This window comes from Podarcis cretensis, assembly GCF_951804945.1.
Source record: "Podarcis cretensis genome assembly, chromosome: 12".
NCBI classification, from domain to species: domain Eukaryota; kingdom Metazoa; phylum Chordata; class Lepidosauria; order Squamata; family Lacertidae; genus Podarcis; species Podarcis cretensis.
In genome coordinates this window covers 755,001-772,724 of record NC_137181.1, presented here as the reverse complement: position 1 = coordinate 772,724, position 17,724 = coordinate 755,001, and the positions used below count along the sequence as shown (strand labels likewise).

The window sequence follows — 17,724 nt, the reverse complement described above, 5'->3', positions numbered from 1 at the left end:
TGGGATGGGCTTCTGCGGAAAGGCTGGCGAGGGGGCCGTGGGGGGCTTGGCACAGAGTCTCCTGCTCCGGATCTCTCGCTTGCCGTGGGGCTGGCCAGGAAGGGTGTGAGAAGGGGGGAGGGCTAAGCCACGTCCGCGTGCGGCTCCCCAGGAATTAGTGGGCAGTGGAATGAGCGAGTGCATCTCTTGATTATTTTTTGATGATGTTTCGCAGGCTGAACGCTCTGAAGTACTCCTGAGCAATCCAGGCAACCTTCTTGCCGCGGCAGCGGCTGCTAATGGGTGTTAACCCCGCGACCTCGTCTCCAACGCTGCCTGGGCAACAAGCCCTCCAAATGAGAGGGAAATTAGCAAGGCCACGAGGGGAGCAGGGGAGCGAGGCCAGGCGCGCCCCCCCGCCAAGCCAGACCCCCCTCGCCTGCACCTGCTCCCCAGGGCATCTTTCGAGGAGGGAGCACGTGCCGGAGGAGTCCCGGGGGGATGTCCCTCAGCAGGTGCCGTGGGAGGACGGAGAGATCCGCCACCCCACTCTCTATGGGGCTGGCCCCATGCCACCCTCCGCTGCTCCGCGGCAAAGCACCTGCCCTCTTGCCTTCTTCACACCAGGGCTGCTGGTGCGAGCGGGATCTGCAGCCGGGCCCCTCTCTGGCCCCCCCATGCCCAGGGAGCCCCACGAGCGAGGCTGCCCCCTGGCATCATGGCAGCCCCTCATCGCTCGGAGAGGGACTTGGCACCTCCGCAATCGAGCAGGCGTTGTGGGGGGGATGCACGAGGCGGGCGCCATTCGTAAATGTCATCGCGCTACCGCCTCATTTTGCAGCTCATTAAACCCAATATTCCTAACCTGTATTAGTGCATCAGGGACAGCCCCCCTCCTCCCCCCTCCACCCCACACTGCCAGGCAGACGGAGGGAGCCCACAAGCACACGGCTGAAGGCCGCCCCATGGAAACAGAGCAGGGGGGGCCCTCACAAGTGAGGAGTGGGGCGTCCCCCTGGCACAGCCCCTGTGGTTGGCGGACAGGCCAGGAAGGGGCAGCCAGAAGCAGGGGGTTGGGGGGCTGGAGAGGGGAGAGAGGGAGGGAGGGGGCATGGCAGCTCCTAGCTTGCCTCTCCATTGCAGGAAGTGGGGAGGCAAGGTTCCCAAAGGGACACGGGGCAGGGTGGGGGGCAAGGATCCAGCAGGGCTGTCAAGGAGCAGGAGGAACATGGAGACCAGGCGTAATCCCTGGCAGTCTGGTGGGGGCCGCTCAGGAGCGCCCACCAGCCGGCAGCAAGGGTTCTACGACAGGCCCTGACAGGCAGCATTAATCACAGCCACCGCCCCAAAGAAACTCTTCCCTGCGTGGGCTTCGCGACAAAAGCACATCACTGGGCTGCTGCTCAGGAAGGTGCTGAGGGGCTGCCAGGCTGGTGCTGAGCCCCTTGCCTCCCTCCTTAAGCCCAGGAGGACTTCTTCATCGGCCAGGGACAGACAGACAGCCAAGGGACCCTGGCCGGGAGGAAGTAGCTGAGGAGGAACCCTGCCCCGATCCCTCGCACCCCAGCCCCACCGGCCACGTTTTGCTCCCAGGAGTTCAGCTGCCACGCACCCAGCTGGTCGGGGAGTTTGCAAAAGTTGGGCGGGGCGGGGGGGGGCCTGCTCCGCCGCCCTCTGCCACGGCTGCCTGATGCGCCCCGGTGCACTTTGCAGACGCTCCCTGAGCAGTTTGACACAGTGGCGGCGGCGCCTCACTCTTTAACATGCGGCCATGTAAAAAAGCAACAGCTCCGTGCGTGATTTATGATACTTCAGAACAACGAAGATTCAATTGCGCCGCACGTCCTCGCCTCTGATTACCTCCTAAATGAGATAAACTGATGGCAATTCATCCCGAGACCTCACCCAACTCTCCCAGGGTGCCAACCTGAGGCACTGGGGCCTGCCTGCCTGCCTGCCTGCGGTGAGCCCCCCTCCGCAGCCCCAAATGCCTCTTCCGCTGGGGGGAAAGGGGGCCCTGGCGTGGGATAGGGGGAGGGGGATGGAGTGAGCCGGCAGATTCCTGGGCGCTGCAAAATGAGGAGCAAGCAGAATGCCAAGGGGGTTTGGGGGCCACATCAAGCTGCAGGAAAAGAAGGTTGGGTCTGCCCTCCCCCCAAGTCTGCCCCAAATCGTCATTCTGCACAGCAGGTGCAGCAAGGGATAAATGGGTGCTGGAGTTGAGAATGCAAAGCCCCCCTTCACTCGAGAGGCCCTGGGGTGTTGCCAGAAGGAGCCACGGGGGTTCCTGAGCATGTGAAGATATCCACTAACCAATGCAAATGCCTTTCCTCTGCATTGCCAGCAGATCGGGGGGGGGGGGGGAGAAGCCTCAGCCTTCTTGCTCCGTCTGCACAGAGAAGGGGCTCAGTGACCTGCACCCCTGAAAGCCTCTAAGGATGTGCTAGACCCCTGGGATATTGCTACGGTTTAACTCAGCTCCCCCGGGACACACAGCTCACAAGCCTAGGCGAGGGGAACAAACACACACACACACACACACACACACACACACACACACCCAGGCCAGGCATGGCACAGACTAGGAGGAGACAGACTCAGCTGAGGTCTCCGGCTCCCTCCTTGAGGACTAGCGGCCTCACTGTCAAGGCAGCAGATATTTATTTCTTCCACCCTGAACACCACTTCTAATGGATATTTATTTCTTCCCTCCTGCACAACCCAAGCTGCCCCGCTCAGCGCAACCTGGGCAGTGTCTCCTCCTTGGGCACAACGCACAACCCCCTGAGCAAGCGAGAAGCCCCTTCCCCACAGACCCTGGAGGGCAGGCTGGGAATCGTGCTGGGCTTTCCTGGGAAGCACAACGCCCCTGCAGGCAGGCCCCAGAAAGAGGCCAGAAGGAGGGCCAGGCCTCGAGGCTCAGGACAGGCCCCTGACCGCTCTCAAGGCCCTCCCAGCCCTTCTCCTCATCCACGGCCCTCCCAGCTAGGCGGCAACAGAAAGGACTCTGCACATGCTCTGGAGGCTGAACAAGCATTCACAACATGACTCCCGCACTGCGGGGGCTGGACTAGGTGCCTCTAGGGCTGCCTCCCAAATCTACAGTTCTGTGATTTCACGCAGCCTCCGAGGAAGCAGCGGCTGCTTGCCTGGGACGGAAGCCCCCACTCTGTTGCCCTCTCCTGGGGGCGCCTGCGCCTTGAAGGGGGAATCAGGCCCACCCTCGCCCTCCCCAGGCAAGTTCCCCAAGGTACCTTCGGCCACCGTCCCAGCCCCGTCCGGCCGGCTGGTGCCCGTGCTCTTTTTCCGGCGATGCTTCTTCCTGTTGGCGTGGGGGGACGGTGGGGGCTCCAGCTTGGGGCTGGCGGTGCTGGACACGTTGGGGCTGGAGCTGAGGGCGTCGGCGGTGCCGTTGGCTGGGGGCGGAAAGAGGAGAGAGAGCGTCAGAGGCGCCGTCCGCGGCACACCCACCCTGCCGACCCCCAGGCCCCACGCAAGCGGGGTTGGTCTGGATGACCCCTGGGAACCCCCCACTCTACAATAAAAGCAGGCAACCTACCCCTCCACTACCTTTCTGCCCCTAGGAAGGCATCTCCCCATTGGGGGATATCAATGCCTCCCCTGCCCCCCACCGAAAGGGCCAGGCCACCCCCCAGGGCAGAGCAGATCCCCCCCCATCAATGGGGCAGGAACGGGAGGGTCCCCGCGAGCGCCTTCCATATCCCTGCCTGCCACGCGCCAAATTTATCCTCAATCATACTGTTCCTTACAATTAATAGCAGAATTAGAAACAATCAGGGAGCTGGCTAATTACTGTCAATTAGAGTGCGCTAATCAAGCTCCGATCACACACACACGCACACACGCCGCCGCAGCTCTCACCATTAAATGTCAAATTTCATTAGAGACCAGCAACAAAATCAGAAGCCTGACATTCAATTCCAGCCGCGGAGCAGAGAACGCCCGCTCCCAATCAGCGTAAATGCGGAAGCCCCCCCGCCAGGCGCTCCAGACCCCCCCCCGGCCCAACCCCACCCTCTTCGGCTAGGGATCCCGGGCAGTGCGGCCCCTGCACCCCCCAAGGGCAGGGGCTTTGGGGGGGGGCTCATTGGGCTCCCTTCACTGGGAGTGGGGGGAGTGGGCTGCCCCCACCCTTCTGCAAACAGGCCCCCGGCACAAACATCAGGCTCACCTGCGTTACTAAAAAGCCCCCACCGTCCCACCCCCCTGCCGCTTCTCCTTTAGCGGTCTCTGGTCTGACCCCTTTGCAGAACTACCGTTCCCATTGGGGGGGCATTTGGGCTTCAAAGCGACATTCTTTTTGTAAACCGCTTTGAGGTTTCCTACAATCAAGGGGCGTGCAAATTTTATGAAATAAAATGAATGAAACCACATCAAGTTGCACTGGATTAAATGCGCAGGGTAGGAGCCGATGTCCTTAATGCCAACTGTTTGTGAGGAGGACTTTGGCCCCCCCCCCATAGAGTTTGGGGGAAGCCCCACTTGCTTCAGAACCCCTGCCATGCCAGGGGGCAGGGGAGACAGGCAGGTGATGGGCTGAACTTCCTTTGGATCCTGCCCTGCTCAGGATGCCCCCTTACCCGCCCCCCGGCTGCAGAAGTTAGTGAGGGATTCAGGGCCCTGCAGAGACAAGCCAGCAGGGCCTCAGCCACAGGTGGAGAGGGGCAATGGAAGGGGCAGTGGGACAGAACCCCACACAGAGCAGGGAAAGGGGTCTCTCTCAGCCTCCTCTGCAAAGGGAAAGGGGCCCAGGGGGAAGCAGGGGCCCAATCACCCTGGGGGATCCTGTCCTTGGGCTACAGACCCAACCGTGCTGAGCTGTGGGGCTCTGGCCACAGGAAACGTCTGGCCATGGGGCAGCCCCATGTCTTGCAAACCCAGCCAGGGCCAATGTGGGGAAGGGGCAGAGCTTGGCAGCAGAGGGGCTGCCCTGCAAGCAGGTCTCAGACACACACACCCTAGGCAGCACCATGTGGTGCTGGAAAAGGCTGCTGCCTGTCCGTGCAGACACCACTAGGCCAGATGGACCAAATGCTCCGTCTCGGAATGAGGAGACTGCCTCTCTTCCCAGCATGGCTGCATGAACTGGCCCCCTTGCCAGGGGGCCTGGATGGGGCCCAGCCACGGGGACCTCACCAAGTCCATGGCTTCTGGGCTGGTGTCCGAGTAGAGGACAAGCCCTGCCCTTCCTATGCTGGCCCTGGAGGATCCACAGCCACGGCGAGTCGTGCAGTGCCAACCTCAGCAGGGCTCCTGACCCCTCAGCCCCCACCCAGGACAGGCGCCTGGCTCACGGCCTCCTCCCCACCTCTCTCCTCCTGCCAGTGCCTACCAGTCCCGGGGGCCACACGCCACCTCTAGGACCAGGAGAGCAGGCATTGGGCATCCTAGGTGGCAGAGAGCTCCTGCCCTCTTTGCCAGCCTCCCAGAGGCATCTGGCTGGGCACTGGGGGAAGCAGGAGGTTGGGGCAAATGTGGCAGGAGGCTCTTCTTATTGCCAGATTGGGGGGGGGGAGGCCTTTCCCAGCCAGAGGGCCACTTTCTCTTCTGGGGGCATGTGTGGGGCAAGAATGGGCAACCAAAGTGGGCTTCATCAGCTGGGCAAGACTCTGCTCACGCCCACCTGTTAAGCAGAGCTCAAGGACGCCTTGCGGCCGGGCAAAAGCTCCCTAGGAGAGTGCAAAGCAGGGCTGGGGAGAGGCCCAGGGGCCAGGCGGAGAGAATGGGAGGGCCGCATTTGGCCCCCCCGTTTCCCCATTCCTGCCAGCTGTTCTTCTTTCCAGAGGTTGAGGACCACAGGCAAGGAGGGGTTGTTCTGGAAACTCTCCCACACCCAGGGGGACCAGGGTAGAATTCGACACAGATGCAGCCCCTGCCAGGGCTGCAGGAAAAGCCCTGGGGACAGGGCCATGTGGTAGCGGAGGGCACCCCAAAGGTCATCCAGACCAACCCGCCTATACGGGAAGAGACTCTTCACCCCAAGCGACGCTCACGCAGGCAGAGCGGTGAACCTCCCTATCTGCCAAGGGCTCCCAGAGCCGCAGGGGCTCTCCGGCCACTGTTTGCCCCTGGCCTGCTATAAGGACACCCTCCCCTCACCGCCAGAGCCCCACTTCCTCTGCTGTCGCTTCCGGCCAGGGCAGCTCCTGGTGGTGCAGGCAGGGTCCTCCCCACCTGGGCGATGGGCGAGGAGCCCTCTGCCATGCCCCACATCCACTGGCTGGCTGGCTGGCTGGCTCCCGCCCGCTCACTCGTTCTCTCCCTCCCTCTCTCTCTCTCGCTCTGCCCCATCAGCAGTAACAGTCTGATTAATTCGCTTCCAGCAGGGAGCTGATGGGGCCAATGATGGAGGCGCTGCATCAGGCGCGCCGAAATTGATAGTTTTTCACAGTTACAAATGAGGAGCCTCCCTAGCTCCAAATGGCGGCGGCGCAGTCGGACTCCGGTAATGATCATAAAGAGGCTCTCTTTAAACTGCGAAAGCCCCTGGGAGGGAGTGGGGGGGCGGCTGCCGCGCTAATGAGAACGACAAGGGGGCGAGCAGGCATGGAAATGGCTCCTCCACTCTTGATGTGCATTTAACTGCTTTTTTAGTGCGGCGGCAGAGCCAGGAAGCACCGAGTGATGGATGCCGCACAGAAGCATTTATTTTCCAATTCGGCAAAGTGGCTACGTTGGGAAATGTATGAATTATTTTAATTCACTCAACTGTCCTGAAACACCCGTGCAGGAGGGAGGGAGGGGGGAGGCAGGGGGGAGGCAGGAGAGATTTTTTGCTGGGGCTCCTGCTCATTGCAGCCAGCCAACGGGTGCAGCACATTCGCAGGCAGGCAGGCAGGCGTGAGAGGGTGGCCAAAGCCTTCCCCTGGGAGGCAGAAGACCCTTGCTGCCTCTCTGCCCCTCCAGGCCTGACCTCCAACCTCCCCTGGCCCTGGGCAAAGCGGGGCCTTGCCTGGGGTGGCCCCTTTTCCCCTGCCTTCTCCCCTTCCCAACTCCTGTGGAAACACTTTGGGGCCCCAGGCTTGGAATAAAGATCAGGACATGGGGAGGGCAAAGAGGAGTGAGGCGGAGGGGACCCCCACCTTCCTGGGAGGGGGGGCAATTTCTGGCCTGCATCGTGGCAGCGGCCCCACTCCATGGGCTGAGCTCTGAAGACAGGGGCTGAGAGATGGAGGGGCAGCTGCAGGGGCAAACCGCAGCAGGTCTGCCCACCTCCCGCAGCACAAAACTCACAAACCCCTTCCCTTCACCCCCCCCCATACACACCTGGGTTTGGGACGTTGCTAGGCAGGACGACGGCCTCATTCCACTGGTCTGCGCTGGAGACAGAGTAGGAGCGCTGGTGCATGCCCCCTCCCCCGCCGCCATCCGGCTTCATGCTGAAGCCCACCAGGTTGGTGCCGCTGCCCGAGCGCTCCGAGTGCAGGGAGGTGCTGCTGGCCGAGTGGGGGGCGCCTGCAGGAGAGAGACAGCCCCGGGTGAGGGGGAGACCCATCTGGGCGTGTGGGGTCTGCAGCGGAGGGATGGAGCCAGACCCAAGGATTTGGGAGGCCAGTGGGACCTCTGAGGACAAGAGGAGGGAAGGCGAAGCCACTATATTTGGGCATGGGGGGCTGGCTGCCCTGATGCCCCCCCCCCTGCTTGGAGCTCCAGCCCCTCTGCTCGCAAAAAGGCATCTTTGCTCCTAAAGGCTACAGGTAAGCTGCTGAACGGCGCTGTTTTACGATGCCTGAAAAACACCTGTCGAGGGCAGCTTGGGGAAACAGCTTTGTTGAGTCACGCCAGCTTCCCACCCCAGCCACCACCAAAGCGGGGCAGCAACAAGCTGTGCCCCCCTCCCTCTGCCCCCCCCCCCAGTATGCGGTCCTTGGGGCCACTTGCCCGAGAGACCAATCTCAGCTTCCTGTGGTGGGGGAATTCACAAGGGAGCCAGCAGGGAGCTGGGGCGGGGGGGGGGGGCTGGGCCAGGGTGAGAAGGGGGCTACGTTCCTGCTGTCCCCAAGTTCTGACCTGCCTGTCCGCCTGTGCCTGTAGTGGCCGAGCCCACCCACCTCTGGCCTGGCACCTCCTGGCTCATCTGATGGAAAGGACAGCAGGAGGGGCATCAGTGGGAGGGAGACAGACAGACAGACAGTGGGGTCCTGTGAGGGATCAGCCTGAACCTCTGGCCAGAGAACCACGGAGGGGATATTGCAGAGCCCTTCAGGATTCCCTCTTTGGCACTGCCAACCCCTTGGCACACAGGAACTCTCACTCTGCCGGGGTGTCCCGGCATTTATATCTTCTTACATTACGGGAACGAAACTTTTGGGAAGAACCAAGCAAAAGCCGTCAGCGCGGACGCTGCTCCCCTCCCCTTGCACTGCACAAGGGGGCCAAGCAGCCCCAGCTGGCCAGCCCATCGCCTGCCCCATTTCAAGGAAGCCCCCCCATCTTCACAGCCCTGGGCACTTCCAGAGAGAAAGTGGGAGAGGACAGCCACTTCTTCTCGGCCCAAGAGTGATCCCGGAAGGCAAGGCCTGGGAGACAGAGGACCACGGCAAGGGCAGCAGGGAGCCACAGGCTGGGGCTGAAGCTGCCTTGCAGCCCCCCAGATGGATGGGGCAAGTGGGAGGGAGAGGCTGATGGGGAGACAAGGGGGCACCATCCTGGCTAGACTCCCTCCTTGGAAGGGGGCGGACTCTGCTTCCCTGAAGGTTTTTAAAGAGAGGCTGCTGTGATTGCTGCATTGCAGGAGGTTGGACTAGATGCCCTTTGGGGGTCCCTTTCCAACCTCTAGGATCTCGGAGCTGGGGGGAGGAGAGAGGCTGGGCCAAGGAAGCCCCCGAGCCCCTGCTGCCCACCCCACACAGCTGGGGCTCCAAGCAACCGCAGCTGCTCTCAAGCCAAACCCGGCCAGAGCCTTGTGGTCCTATTTATCTCTGTGCTATAGAGAGCAAGCCCCGAACCTGACCATTGCCAGGACAGGTGTAAAGGGGTCTGGGGTCTGAGGGGAGCCTTGCTGCTCTGCTGGCCCCATCCCCTGCCCCACCCTGGGATGAGTGACAGGGCCGCCCGCTCTCTTCTCCGCTGAGCTCCCCCTCCCTCTGGCGGTTCAGCGCCTGAAAAACACGTGTAAAACCATGACACCGACTTTGCCTCTAATTAGCCCTTAATTTACAAGACATACTCGGAAGGGTAATTAGCTGGTGCTCGGCTCCCGGCTGCCACATCCATCTCTCTTGCTGCCTTGCCTGGCAGGAGGGGAGGGGCCGCAGCAGCGGCAGGCAGGAGCAGCCATGGTCAAGACCCCCCCAGCCAGAAGCTGGAGACGACGGGGAGCCACAAGGTCCCAGCCAGGGCTGCCAGGGAAGGAGACTCACTAGGGCAGCAGATCCCAACGTTAATCTTCCTTCCCTCCTTGTTCCTAAGGCAGAACTTCTCTCGCCCCTTCTTCCCTGGTGGGGAGAAGGACAGCATTCTGGGGTCCATCTCAGGGGGCAAAATGTCTTGGAGGAGCAGGAGGAGGAGGGCAGCCTTCTCAAGACCTTGACTCCCCCCACCAGCCACCCTCCTGCCTCTGGGCAGAGCAATGGCATTGTGGGCACAGGCCCTCTGGAATGCCCACCCCGCGTCTCCCGGCCTCCCACTCCTCACTTCCATCCCAGCGCAAGGTGCAAATCAGGTCTTATTTCACTGGCTCAACAGGCGCATGAGTTTTATGCAGGGAGAGGGAGCTGCCAGGGAGACCAGCCAGGCTGGGTTTTCACAAAAGAAATGGATAATAGTAATAGTAATAGTAATAGTAATAATAATAATAATAATAATAATAATAATAATAATAATATATTATACCCCGCCTATCTGACTGGGTTGCCCCGCCAGAAGCAGAAGCAGCTGGGGATGTCAGAGTCCGGCCATTGTGCCCATGAGCCACCGAGAGCCCTCCTGTCCAACCCTCTTTTCCAGCCACCCAAGCGGGAGCCCACCACAGCTTTCTGGGGGAGCAAATTCCATCGTTTAACTTTCTTTTATCTGCCCGGAGTCTTCCCACGTTCAGCTTCCTAATTTGGAAGTCCACCTGAGATAAGCGTCGTTCCTGTCTCTCCTTTACTTTTTTTAAAAAGGACCCTGGTGTGGGATTTGAGAAGTACTCAGGTGAACTACACCTGCTGAGAAGAAGAGCAGCTCCCAAACTGCTCTGGACTAGAATGACTCGAATTTGTCACTCGCCTGAGATGCCAGACAGCCAATACCTGCGACACACCTGGCTGGGGGGCTCAGAACATCAGTTAGGTTGGCTGAAGTTCTGTGCTGGGCACAGAAAAGGAGGGCCAATGCCCTGCAGGCAAGGATGCCCCCCCCCCGACAAGCCATTGTTAACAGACATTCAGGTTCAGTAGGGGCTCGTGGTGGGAGGCAGGAGCCAAGCTGCCAGCAGCTCGTCAGCCAGACGTGGTCACTGCCTGGTGCTGAGGGGGGCGGGCAGCAACTTGTGTTCCTGGTGGCAGCTCTCCCTCTCAAGGTTCCCGGTCCTTGGGAGCTGGCATGTGCCAGGCAAGGCAGGTGGAGCAGGGGGGCTTGGGCAGAAGGAAGCTGGAGGCTGAAATTGCCCATCGGCGGCAGCAGGGGGAAAGGGAAGGGGGCACAGGTGCCCACACAGCCACAAGCTCATTCTGCAGTGCTGCAGAAAACGGGGCCAGCACAGTCCTCAGATGGAGGTCCAAGGGGGCGGGGTGCTCAGAGGACTCGCAGGGGCAGAGCCTCCCCTTGAGTCCCCTGTTCGAGTTTCAAATGCGGAATTCTGAAGAAAGTGCACAATGGGTCACACAACACCCCCCCCCGCCCCACATTAGTTTGCTGTCGTCCTTCATCCATCCAGCCACTCGCTGTGTCAGTTCAAGTCCATTTCCATTGATGGGGAATCAGTCTCTGCCTTCCCCTCCAAGAGTGGGCCTGGAACGTGTGTGTGTGTGTGTTGGGCGGGGGGGGGGGGCAGGTGGAGGCTGCTCCACAGCAAAAGCCCCCTGGAAGGACAGCTCACTCACTGCACCCCCCTCTGGGCTGGGCTTTGCCAACAGCGCGTTTGGGAGCAGCAGCCAACAAGGGCAGGAACGGCCAGCCCCATGTGCCCGTGGCAAAACAGGGGCCCACAGCAAAGCATTACGTGGAACCCCTGTCAGGCTCCCTCCCTCCCTGCCTGTCACGCCAGGAGGCCTGGCGGTTGACAGACAGAAAAGGCCCCACAGCGGCCTCTGGAAACTTGGAGCCACCCAGTTTGCCCGCTAGGAAACTGGCAGGCTCCAGCCACTGGCCAAGGCACCAGAGGGTCCTTTGCCATCGTTCTCTGCAGGTCTCCCGGGAGGCGGCTGAGGGCCAAGAGCGGAGGGGGGGGGCCTTCTCTTGCAAGGCTCTGGGGAGTCAGGAGGGAGAGAGGGAGGGAGTTTGAGCAGAGAGACACCTTGGAAAGCTATTTCACAGAGCTGTGCAGCTGGAAATGGCATGGCAGGCAGGCGAGGAGTCACTGGAGCAGCCCCTGAGTGTCAGGCCCATCAGCACAGATCTGGGCGCTGGGAAGGGAGCAGCTAGAAGCCAGGCTCAGCTGGCAGAGGACAGGGAGGGCCTTGCTGAGGGAGGGGCCCTGGGACAAATGACCCCCACCCTCCTCTTTATCCTCCAGGTGAAGGCAGGAAGGTAAAGGTAAAGGGACCCCTGACCGTTAGGTCCAGTCGTGGTCGACTTTGGGGTTGGGGCGCTCATCTCACTTTATTGGCCGACGGAGCCGGCATACAGCTTCTGGGTCATGTGGCCAGCAGGACAAAGCTGCTTCTGGCGAACCAGAGCAGAGCACAGAAATGCCGTTTACCTTCCCACTGGAGGAGTACCTATTTATCTACTTGCACTTTGATGTGCTTTTGAACTTAGGTTGGCAGGAGCAGGGACAGAGCAACGGGAGCTCACCCCGTCGCGGGGATTCGAACCGCCGACCTTCTGATCGGCAAGTCCTAGGGCTCTGTGGTTTAGACCACAGCGCCACCCACGTCCCTGAAGGCAGGAAGAGGCTGTGCCAATTGTCTTCTGCTGCTTCAGAGGGGAGGACCCGAACTAGCGGATTCAAAGGAGAAGAGATTCTGACTAAACCTCAGATAAAACTTTCTGAGGGTGAGAGCTGCTTGCTGGTGGGATGGACAACCTCGGAAGGTGGTGGGCTCTCTTTGCTTGGTGGTTTCGGAAGTTGGTTGGCCACCTGTCAGGGATGCTCCGGCTAGGATTGCTGCATCGCAGGGGGTCAGACTCGATGACCCTTGGCAGTCCCTTCCAACTCTACAATCCTGATTCTAGGATTGCTCACAAGGACAGATCCCGATAACGGCTGAAACACATTGAGGCAGCTGATGGCTCTTGCTCCCCTTAGACGGGCTCTCTCTGGCAGAAACGGGCACACCTGCGCTGGCTCTGTCTGGCAGGAGGCAGCTGGGGGGACCAGCTCACCTTGAGCTCCTTGGCGAAAGGTGAGGGGTAAATGCAGTAAAGGAAGCAAACACCTACGAAACCCCTCCTCCAAAAAAGCCAGCCTTGTGGGGCTCAGGGGCTTAGCTTTCGATATGATATCTTTATTGTCACTGCCCCATACGGAACAATGAAATTGAAAAATCTACATAAGACATTCGAAAACCCCTAAAAACTCTGAAACCCCATTTTAAAATACAATATACTACAATACAATATACTCCTTATACTGCATTTAAAACCAGAATTGCATTTGGGTAGAAGCTGTTTCTCAGGCAGCTAGTCCTGGTCTTTATAACCCTGGACCTTCTTCCAGAAGGAGGAAGCTGAAAGAGATCATTTCCGGGTTTCCAAGCTGTGTCTGATTGGGAGGGACAGGAGATGCTTAAGGGGACATTGTGCTCTTTCTTATCCTATGATGCTCATTTTGCATCAAATGTGCAAGTTGCTCCTCAACTAAAACATGATGCACAACAGCGCAGGGAGCTGCCTTCTACTGACACCCACCCCTCCGAGGGGCCACCGAACCCAGTCCGCCTGAAATTCCCCTGGCGTTGCTGCCAGAGACCTTTTAAGCAGGAAGTGCTCTGAGAACTGAGCATGGCAAAGCCTGAGCTCCCTGGCCTCCGCCACTGACTAGACTCCTCCCTCCTAAGGCAGGAGCAGCGTTAGCATTGACGGCGATTCATTCATTGCCTCCTAAACCACAGCCTCAAGTTGATTCACATATAAAATAAACAGTTAAAAACACAAAAAGCCTCAAGCGCACTTGTCTAAAGCCCTAACAGGTGAACAGTGGTGGCAAAGACCCATTTCTGCAGCTGGCAAAGCCTGTTGAGAGTCGAGAGGAAAAGGCCCCTGGGGGCAGAAGGGGGGAACCTGGACCCTTCCCCCACCCTCTCTTAATTTACTTGACCTGTGCCCCCTCCATCAGTGGAACTGGCACTATCCCAGGCACCCCATAATACCCTTTCCACATTGGCAAGAACTCAACGATTCCAGAGCTACCCTGTGGAACTCCCTGCCTCTTGACATCCAGCAGGCGCCTTCACTGGACCTTTCACAGAGCCTGCTAAAAATATTCTTGCTTAAACCAGCCTCCCCAGACGCTTAAAAAGTTGCTGTGAATCTGAACTGGTTTGAGTATTTTAATTTTGTGTATGTCTTAAAACTACTGAAATGTTATCCTGGCATTCTCATTTTATGCTTTTGCAAACCACAACCAGGCGGTGTGCCATTTTACGAAATAAAAAAAAATGGAACAAATAAAAATGGAGACCCTTTCAGAATAAAGAGCGGAACAGTAATACTGCCAGGGAGTGGCGTTTTGTGAGGAGAGCTCTGCCGCCGCCAGACTGCTCTGGATGACCGAAGAAGCAGCACTCTGAGGGAGGCGCTGGAAGGAACACAGGCAAAGGGTTTTCAATAACTTTTGCATGCTTTAAAGTACAGCTGTATTTTCATCTTGATTTCCTTCCTTTATCCTTTGTAAACCACTTTGAGGTTTTGGTTTTTAATAAGCAGTGTACAAATTTTTATGACACAAATCAAAATATAAAGGTGCAGGCCCCCCCAAGAATGAGCGGCTGGTGTGACCCAGGCAGATCTGCCAAGCAGACCCCCCGCTACACAGTGGTGAGGCCGCTGCCGCGCCTCCCGAACTCAGGCCCCCTCCGCCCCCCGGAGGATGGGGGAAGCTTGGCAGGAGCCCTGCGAACAAAGCCAAGGGCCCAGCCAAGGTGTGCCAGCTCCACGCTCAGGTCACCACCTGAATTCTTAAAGCAAAAATAAAACTTTAAAAAGTGGGGGGGGGGGGGAGCTGAGGGAAGAGACACCTTTTCTTTCCTAAGCTTCTTTTCGTGACCGAACCCGCCCCCCCCCCATGGCAATCAGGGCCCAGGCAGAAAACAGGTGCCTGTTCCCAGCGCCGGGCGCAAGGGCATGGGGAATTTAGACAAGGGAAGGGGAATGGCAAGTGGGAAAGGATGAGCGCCCCCCCCCCCCTCCTCAGCCACAGTTGCAACCTTCCAAGTCAGAACTGCTGCCTCATGGCCTTTGCTAGCCCACCTCTCTGGGCTGTTTTTCAATTTTAGAAAACACACGCAGAGGCGGACAGAAGAACGAGTCCCGACCAGAGAGGAATGGAAAAACAAGCAGATGGACTATGCCGAAATGGCAAAGTTGACTGGAAAGCTCAGGAACCCAAGAGGACAAAAACTTTTAAAAAGAATGGGGGGAAATTATAATCTATTTAGGAGACCGACCACTGCAAGCGGATGAAAACATCAGCAGGATTTTAATCTCACTTGTAACGTAACAAACACTATAATATGGATGGATAGATTACAGAATAATATGCAGTTTTAAATGTAAATAATAGGACCCATGAAGGGGATGGGGAGAAGTCTGGAGATTCAGAGTAATCTCTCTATATGGATGTGTACAGTCATACCTCGCGTTGAAGTAGCTTCGGGATGAATATTTTTGGGCTGCACTCTGCGGCAACCCGGAAGTAACAGAGCATGTTACTTCCGGGTTTCGCCGCTTGCTCATGCACAGATGCTCAAAATGCCATCACGCGCATGCACGGAAGCGGCGAATTGCGACCCGCGCATGTGCGGATGCACGGATGCGTTCGCTTCTGGATGCGAACGGGGCTCGGGAACGGATCCCGTTCGCATCCAGAGGTACCACTGTATGTGGACTGTTATAAAATTATATTTGCAAAATCAAATAAAAATGATCAATCAATTTTACAAAACATCAGGAGATCCATGGATCTCCCAGGCATGGATTCGGCGAAGAGAAATGAGTCCATGCCAAAGGTGTGCCTCTTGCTTGGGCTGTGTGGGGCAGGTGTAAAAGAGACACACCTGAGTTAAGGGCAACTCCCATCAGTCTCAGTGTCATGTAGCCCTTGGGCTGATGGGAGTTGTAGTCTGGAAGAGGCCAGGATGGGGAAGGTGGCATGCAGTTCAGCGGAAGAGCTGAAGGCACTGCTGCTCATCACCCGTCACATGACGGAGCGGTTTCATTCTCCGAGCCTTCAAACTTAAAATGCAACTTTCTACAAGATTATAAGGTCTGCAGGCTGCTTCTAACCCCCCGCCCCCAAATAACACCTTCCATTTATGTATGATGCACAGCTGGGTTTGCTAAGGAGTCACACACTATATCATTGCATGCTTTTAAAACAGTAAAGGCCTTTGGCTAATTAAACCATCTATGGCCTTTTAGACTAAAATTTCATTATTGTTGCTGTTATTATTATTTATTTGCATTTCTGATAGATTTCAACACAAGAAAAAAAATACTTTATGGAGGGGGGGGGTAGGAAGGGCACAGCTAATGGGGCATTTAAGTGGGCAGCAAAAGGGATGTGCAGGGAAGAGCAGGGCTGCCTGGACAGAGAACAGGGGCCTGCCCAGATCCAGTGGGGAGCCACATAGACATTTCTGCCAGGAGAGGAACTCGTTTGCAGTCATGCCTCGCACCTGAGGCCGCTCAGCCTTGGCAGGGAAGAGACCTCTTGAAGAAGGCTGCCCCCATTCCCAGGGCAGGGGAGTCCAGAGACCCCTGCTTCCAGAGGCGAGGGAGGGGTCTTCGCTCTGCTTGCCTCCCTCCGTTGCCCAGCGCCCCCCGCCTCTCCCCCTGCCTCAATGTCATCACCCCCGTAGTGCGCAGCAGAGCAGCAGCCAAACAGGTTTCCCTTTTCTTTGTTAATTCTTCCCTCATTACATTTGAAATTCCACAATCAGTGTGCACTGTAATTGTCGAATTTGATGCTAATGATTAATGAATTAAACATGGATCCATCAATTAGTCCTTGGAGAATAATTCTGCATAAAGCAGCGGATAATGTAATTACAGTAACAAAGATAATGAGATGTTAACATCGACAGAGCCCGACGTGACATGATCACAGCAGGCAAAGCAACCGGGCTTGGGGGAGCCAATCGCGCTCTCTGCCCCTGCGGTGCGGGGGGGGGGGGGGGGGCGGGGGGGGCAGGGCACGTGCCTGGCCGGGGCGAAGGGCAGAGCACATGCCAGCCATGCGCGCTTAAGAGGGGAACAATCAAGCCAACGAGCCAGCCCCACGCGCAGTAATGACGCCACGGGTGGAAGGGCAGAGCAAGCCCCACAGTCCAGATGCACTCTGCCCCCCTCCACAAGGCCCAAACCTCTCCTTCCTCTTGAACCCAGCGCCAGGCAAGGTGAGGAGCAGACACCCTCCCACCGACTCCCTTCCAGATACACCGAGGTCTCCTCTTCTTGTGCACCAAGCGCCCATCTGCGTGCCGCCCCCCTTTGCCCTGCCGGGTGGGATCATTGTGGCACTGACTCTGCACAGCAGCGGGCAAGGGCAGGGCATGGCAGAGGCTGCCTGGGGGCCCAGCCCCAACCCATCTCTGGCAGGGCCTGTGAGGCTGGCCGGGACCTGGCTCCGAGCTGCAGCGTTGAGAGGCCCCCCCCAGAAAGCCAGCTGGAGGGAGCTGGAGCCATGAATGCCAAACATGCGCATTGGAGCAGAAACAACAAGGAGATTTGTTGTGGCTGCAGCTTTTGTGGGATCTCTGAAAAGATTCCGCCACCAGCGGCCAGTGGGCCTTCAGAAGGGCCAGAGGGGACTCCATTTCCATCGCCACCCATTAAGACCCTGGCCTTGCCCCTCGGTCAGAACACCAGATTTCCTCTTCCAAAAGATTTCTCCCCAGCCGCCAACTCGCCAGACTGAAGGGAGAGGTTCAGCAGGGCTGGCAGGGGAGGCGGGCAGAGCTGGGCAGGCGCCCCGAGCCGGGGAAAACCGCTCCTTGCCGGCACACTCTGTCCACCCACCACCCACCTGCAGGCAACGGCTGCGTTCGCCCCAGAAACAAAGCCCCCACTTTGCAAACTTCCCAACTTTGGAGGGCTTGGATGCTCAGCCGTAATGGGGCTTTAATGCTAGTTATTTGCATTTAATTAGACACTGAAAACCGTTAATAGAGCCGGCACTTTGCTCATCTTCTCCCTTCCCTCCATCACTCCATCTACATTCCATTAGAGGAACATTTGAGCTGCGAAGTCAAGCGCTCCAAAGTTGGGCAGCGGCGGCCATCCTCTTGCCAGGGGGTGGGGGTGGGGAGAGAGACAGGGGCTGGCCTGTAGCCCTGTGGCCCGTCCTCCTGCAGGCACGCAGCAGGGGCAGGCAAGGGGCACCCAAGAGAGGCTGCAGATCAAGGGAAGGGAGGTCTG

At 58.3% G+C, this 17,724-nt stretch overlaps 1 protein-coding gene across 2 annotated transcripts in view; it reads right to left on the bottom strand.

Moving 5' to 3' along the window:
* AGAP3 (ArfGAP with GTPase domain, ankyrin repeat and PH domain 3) overlaps window positions 1–17,724 on the bottom strand; it is a 99,751-nt gene that overhangs the window by 9,630 nt on the left and 72,397 nt on the right. For both annotated transcript variants that reach the window (XM_079996422.1, XM_079996421.1), the window contains exons 12-13: window positions 7,267–7,455; window positions 3,234–3,395 (exon numbers count right to left, since the gene is read on the bottom strand). In XM_079996422.1, the coding sequence (XP_079852548.1) occupies window positions 3,234–3,395; window positions 7,267–7,455 (351 nt within the window). The remainder of the gene's footprint in view (window positions 1–3,233; window positions 3,396–7,266; window positions 7,456–17,724) is intronic.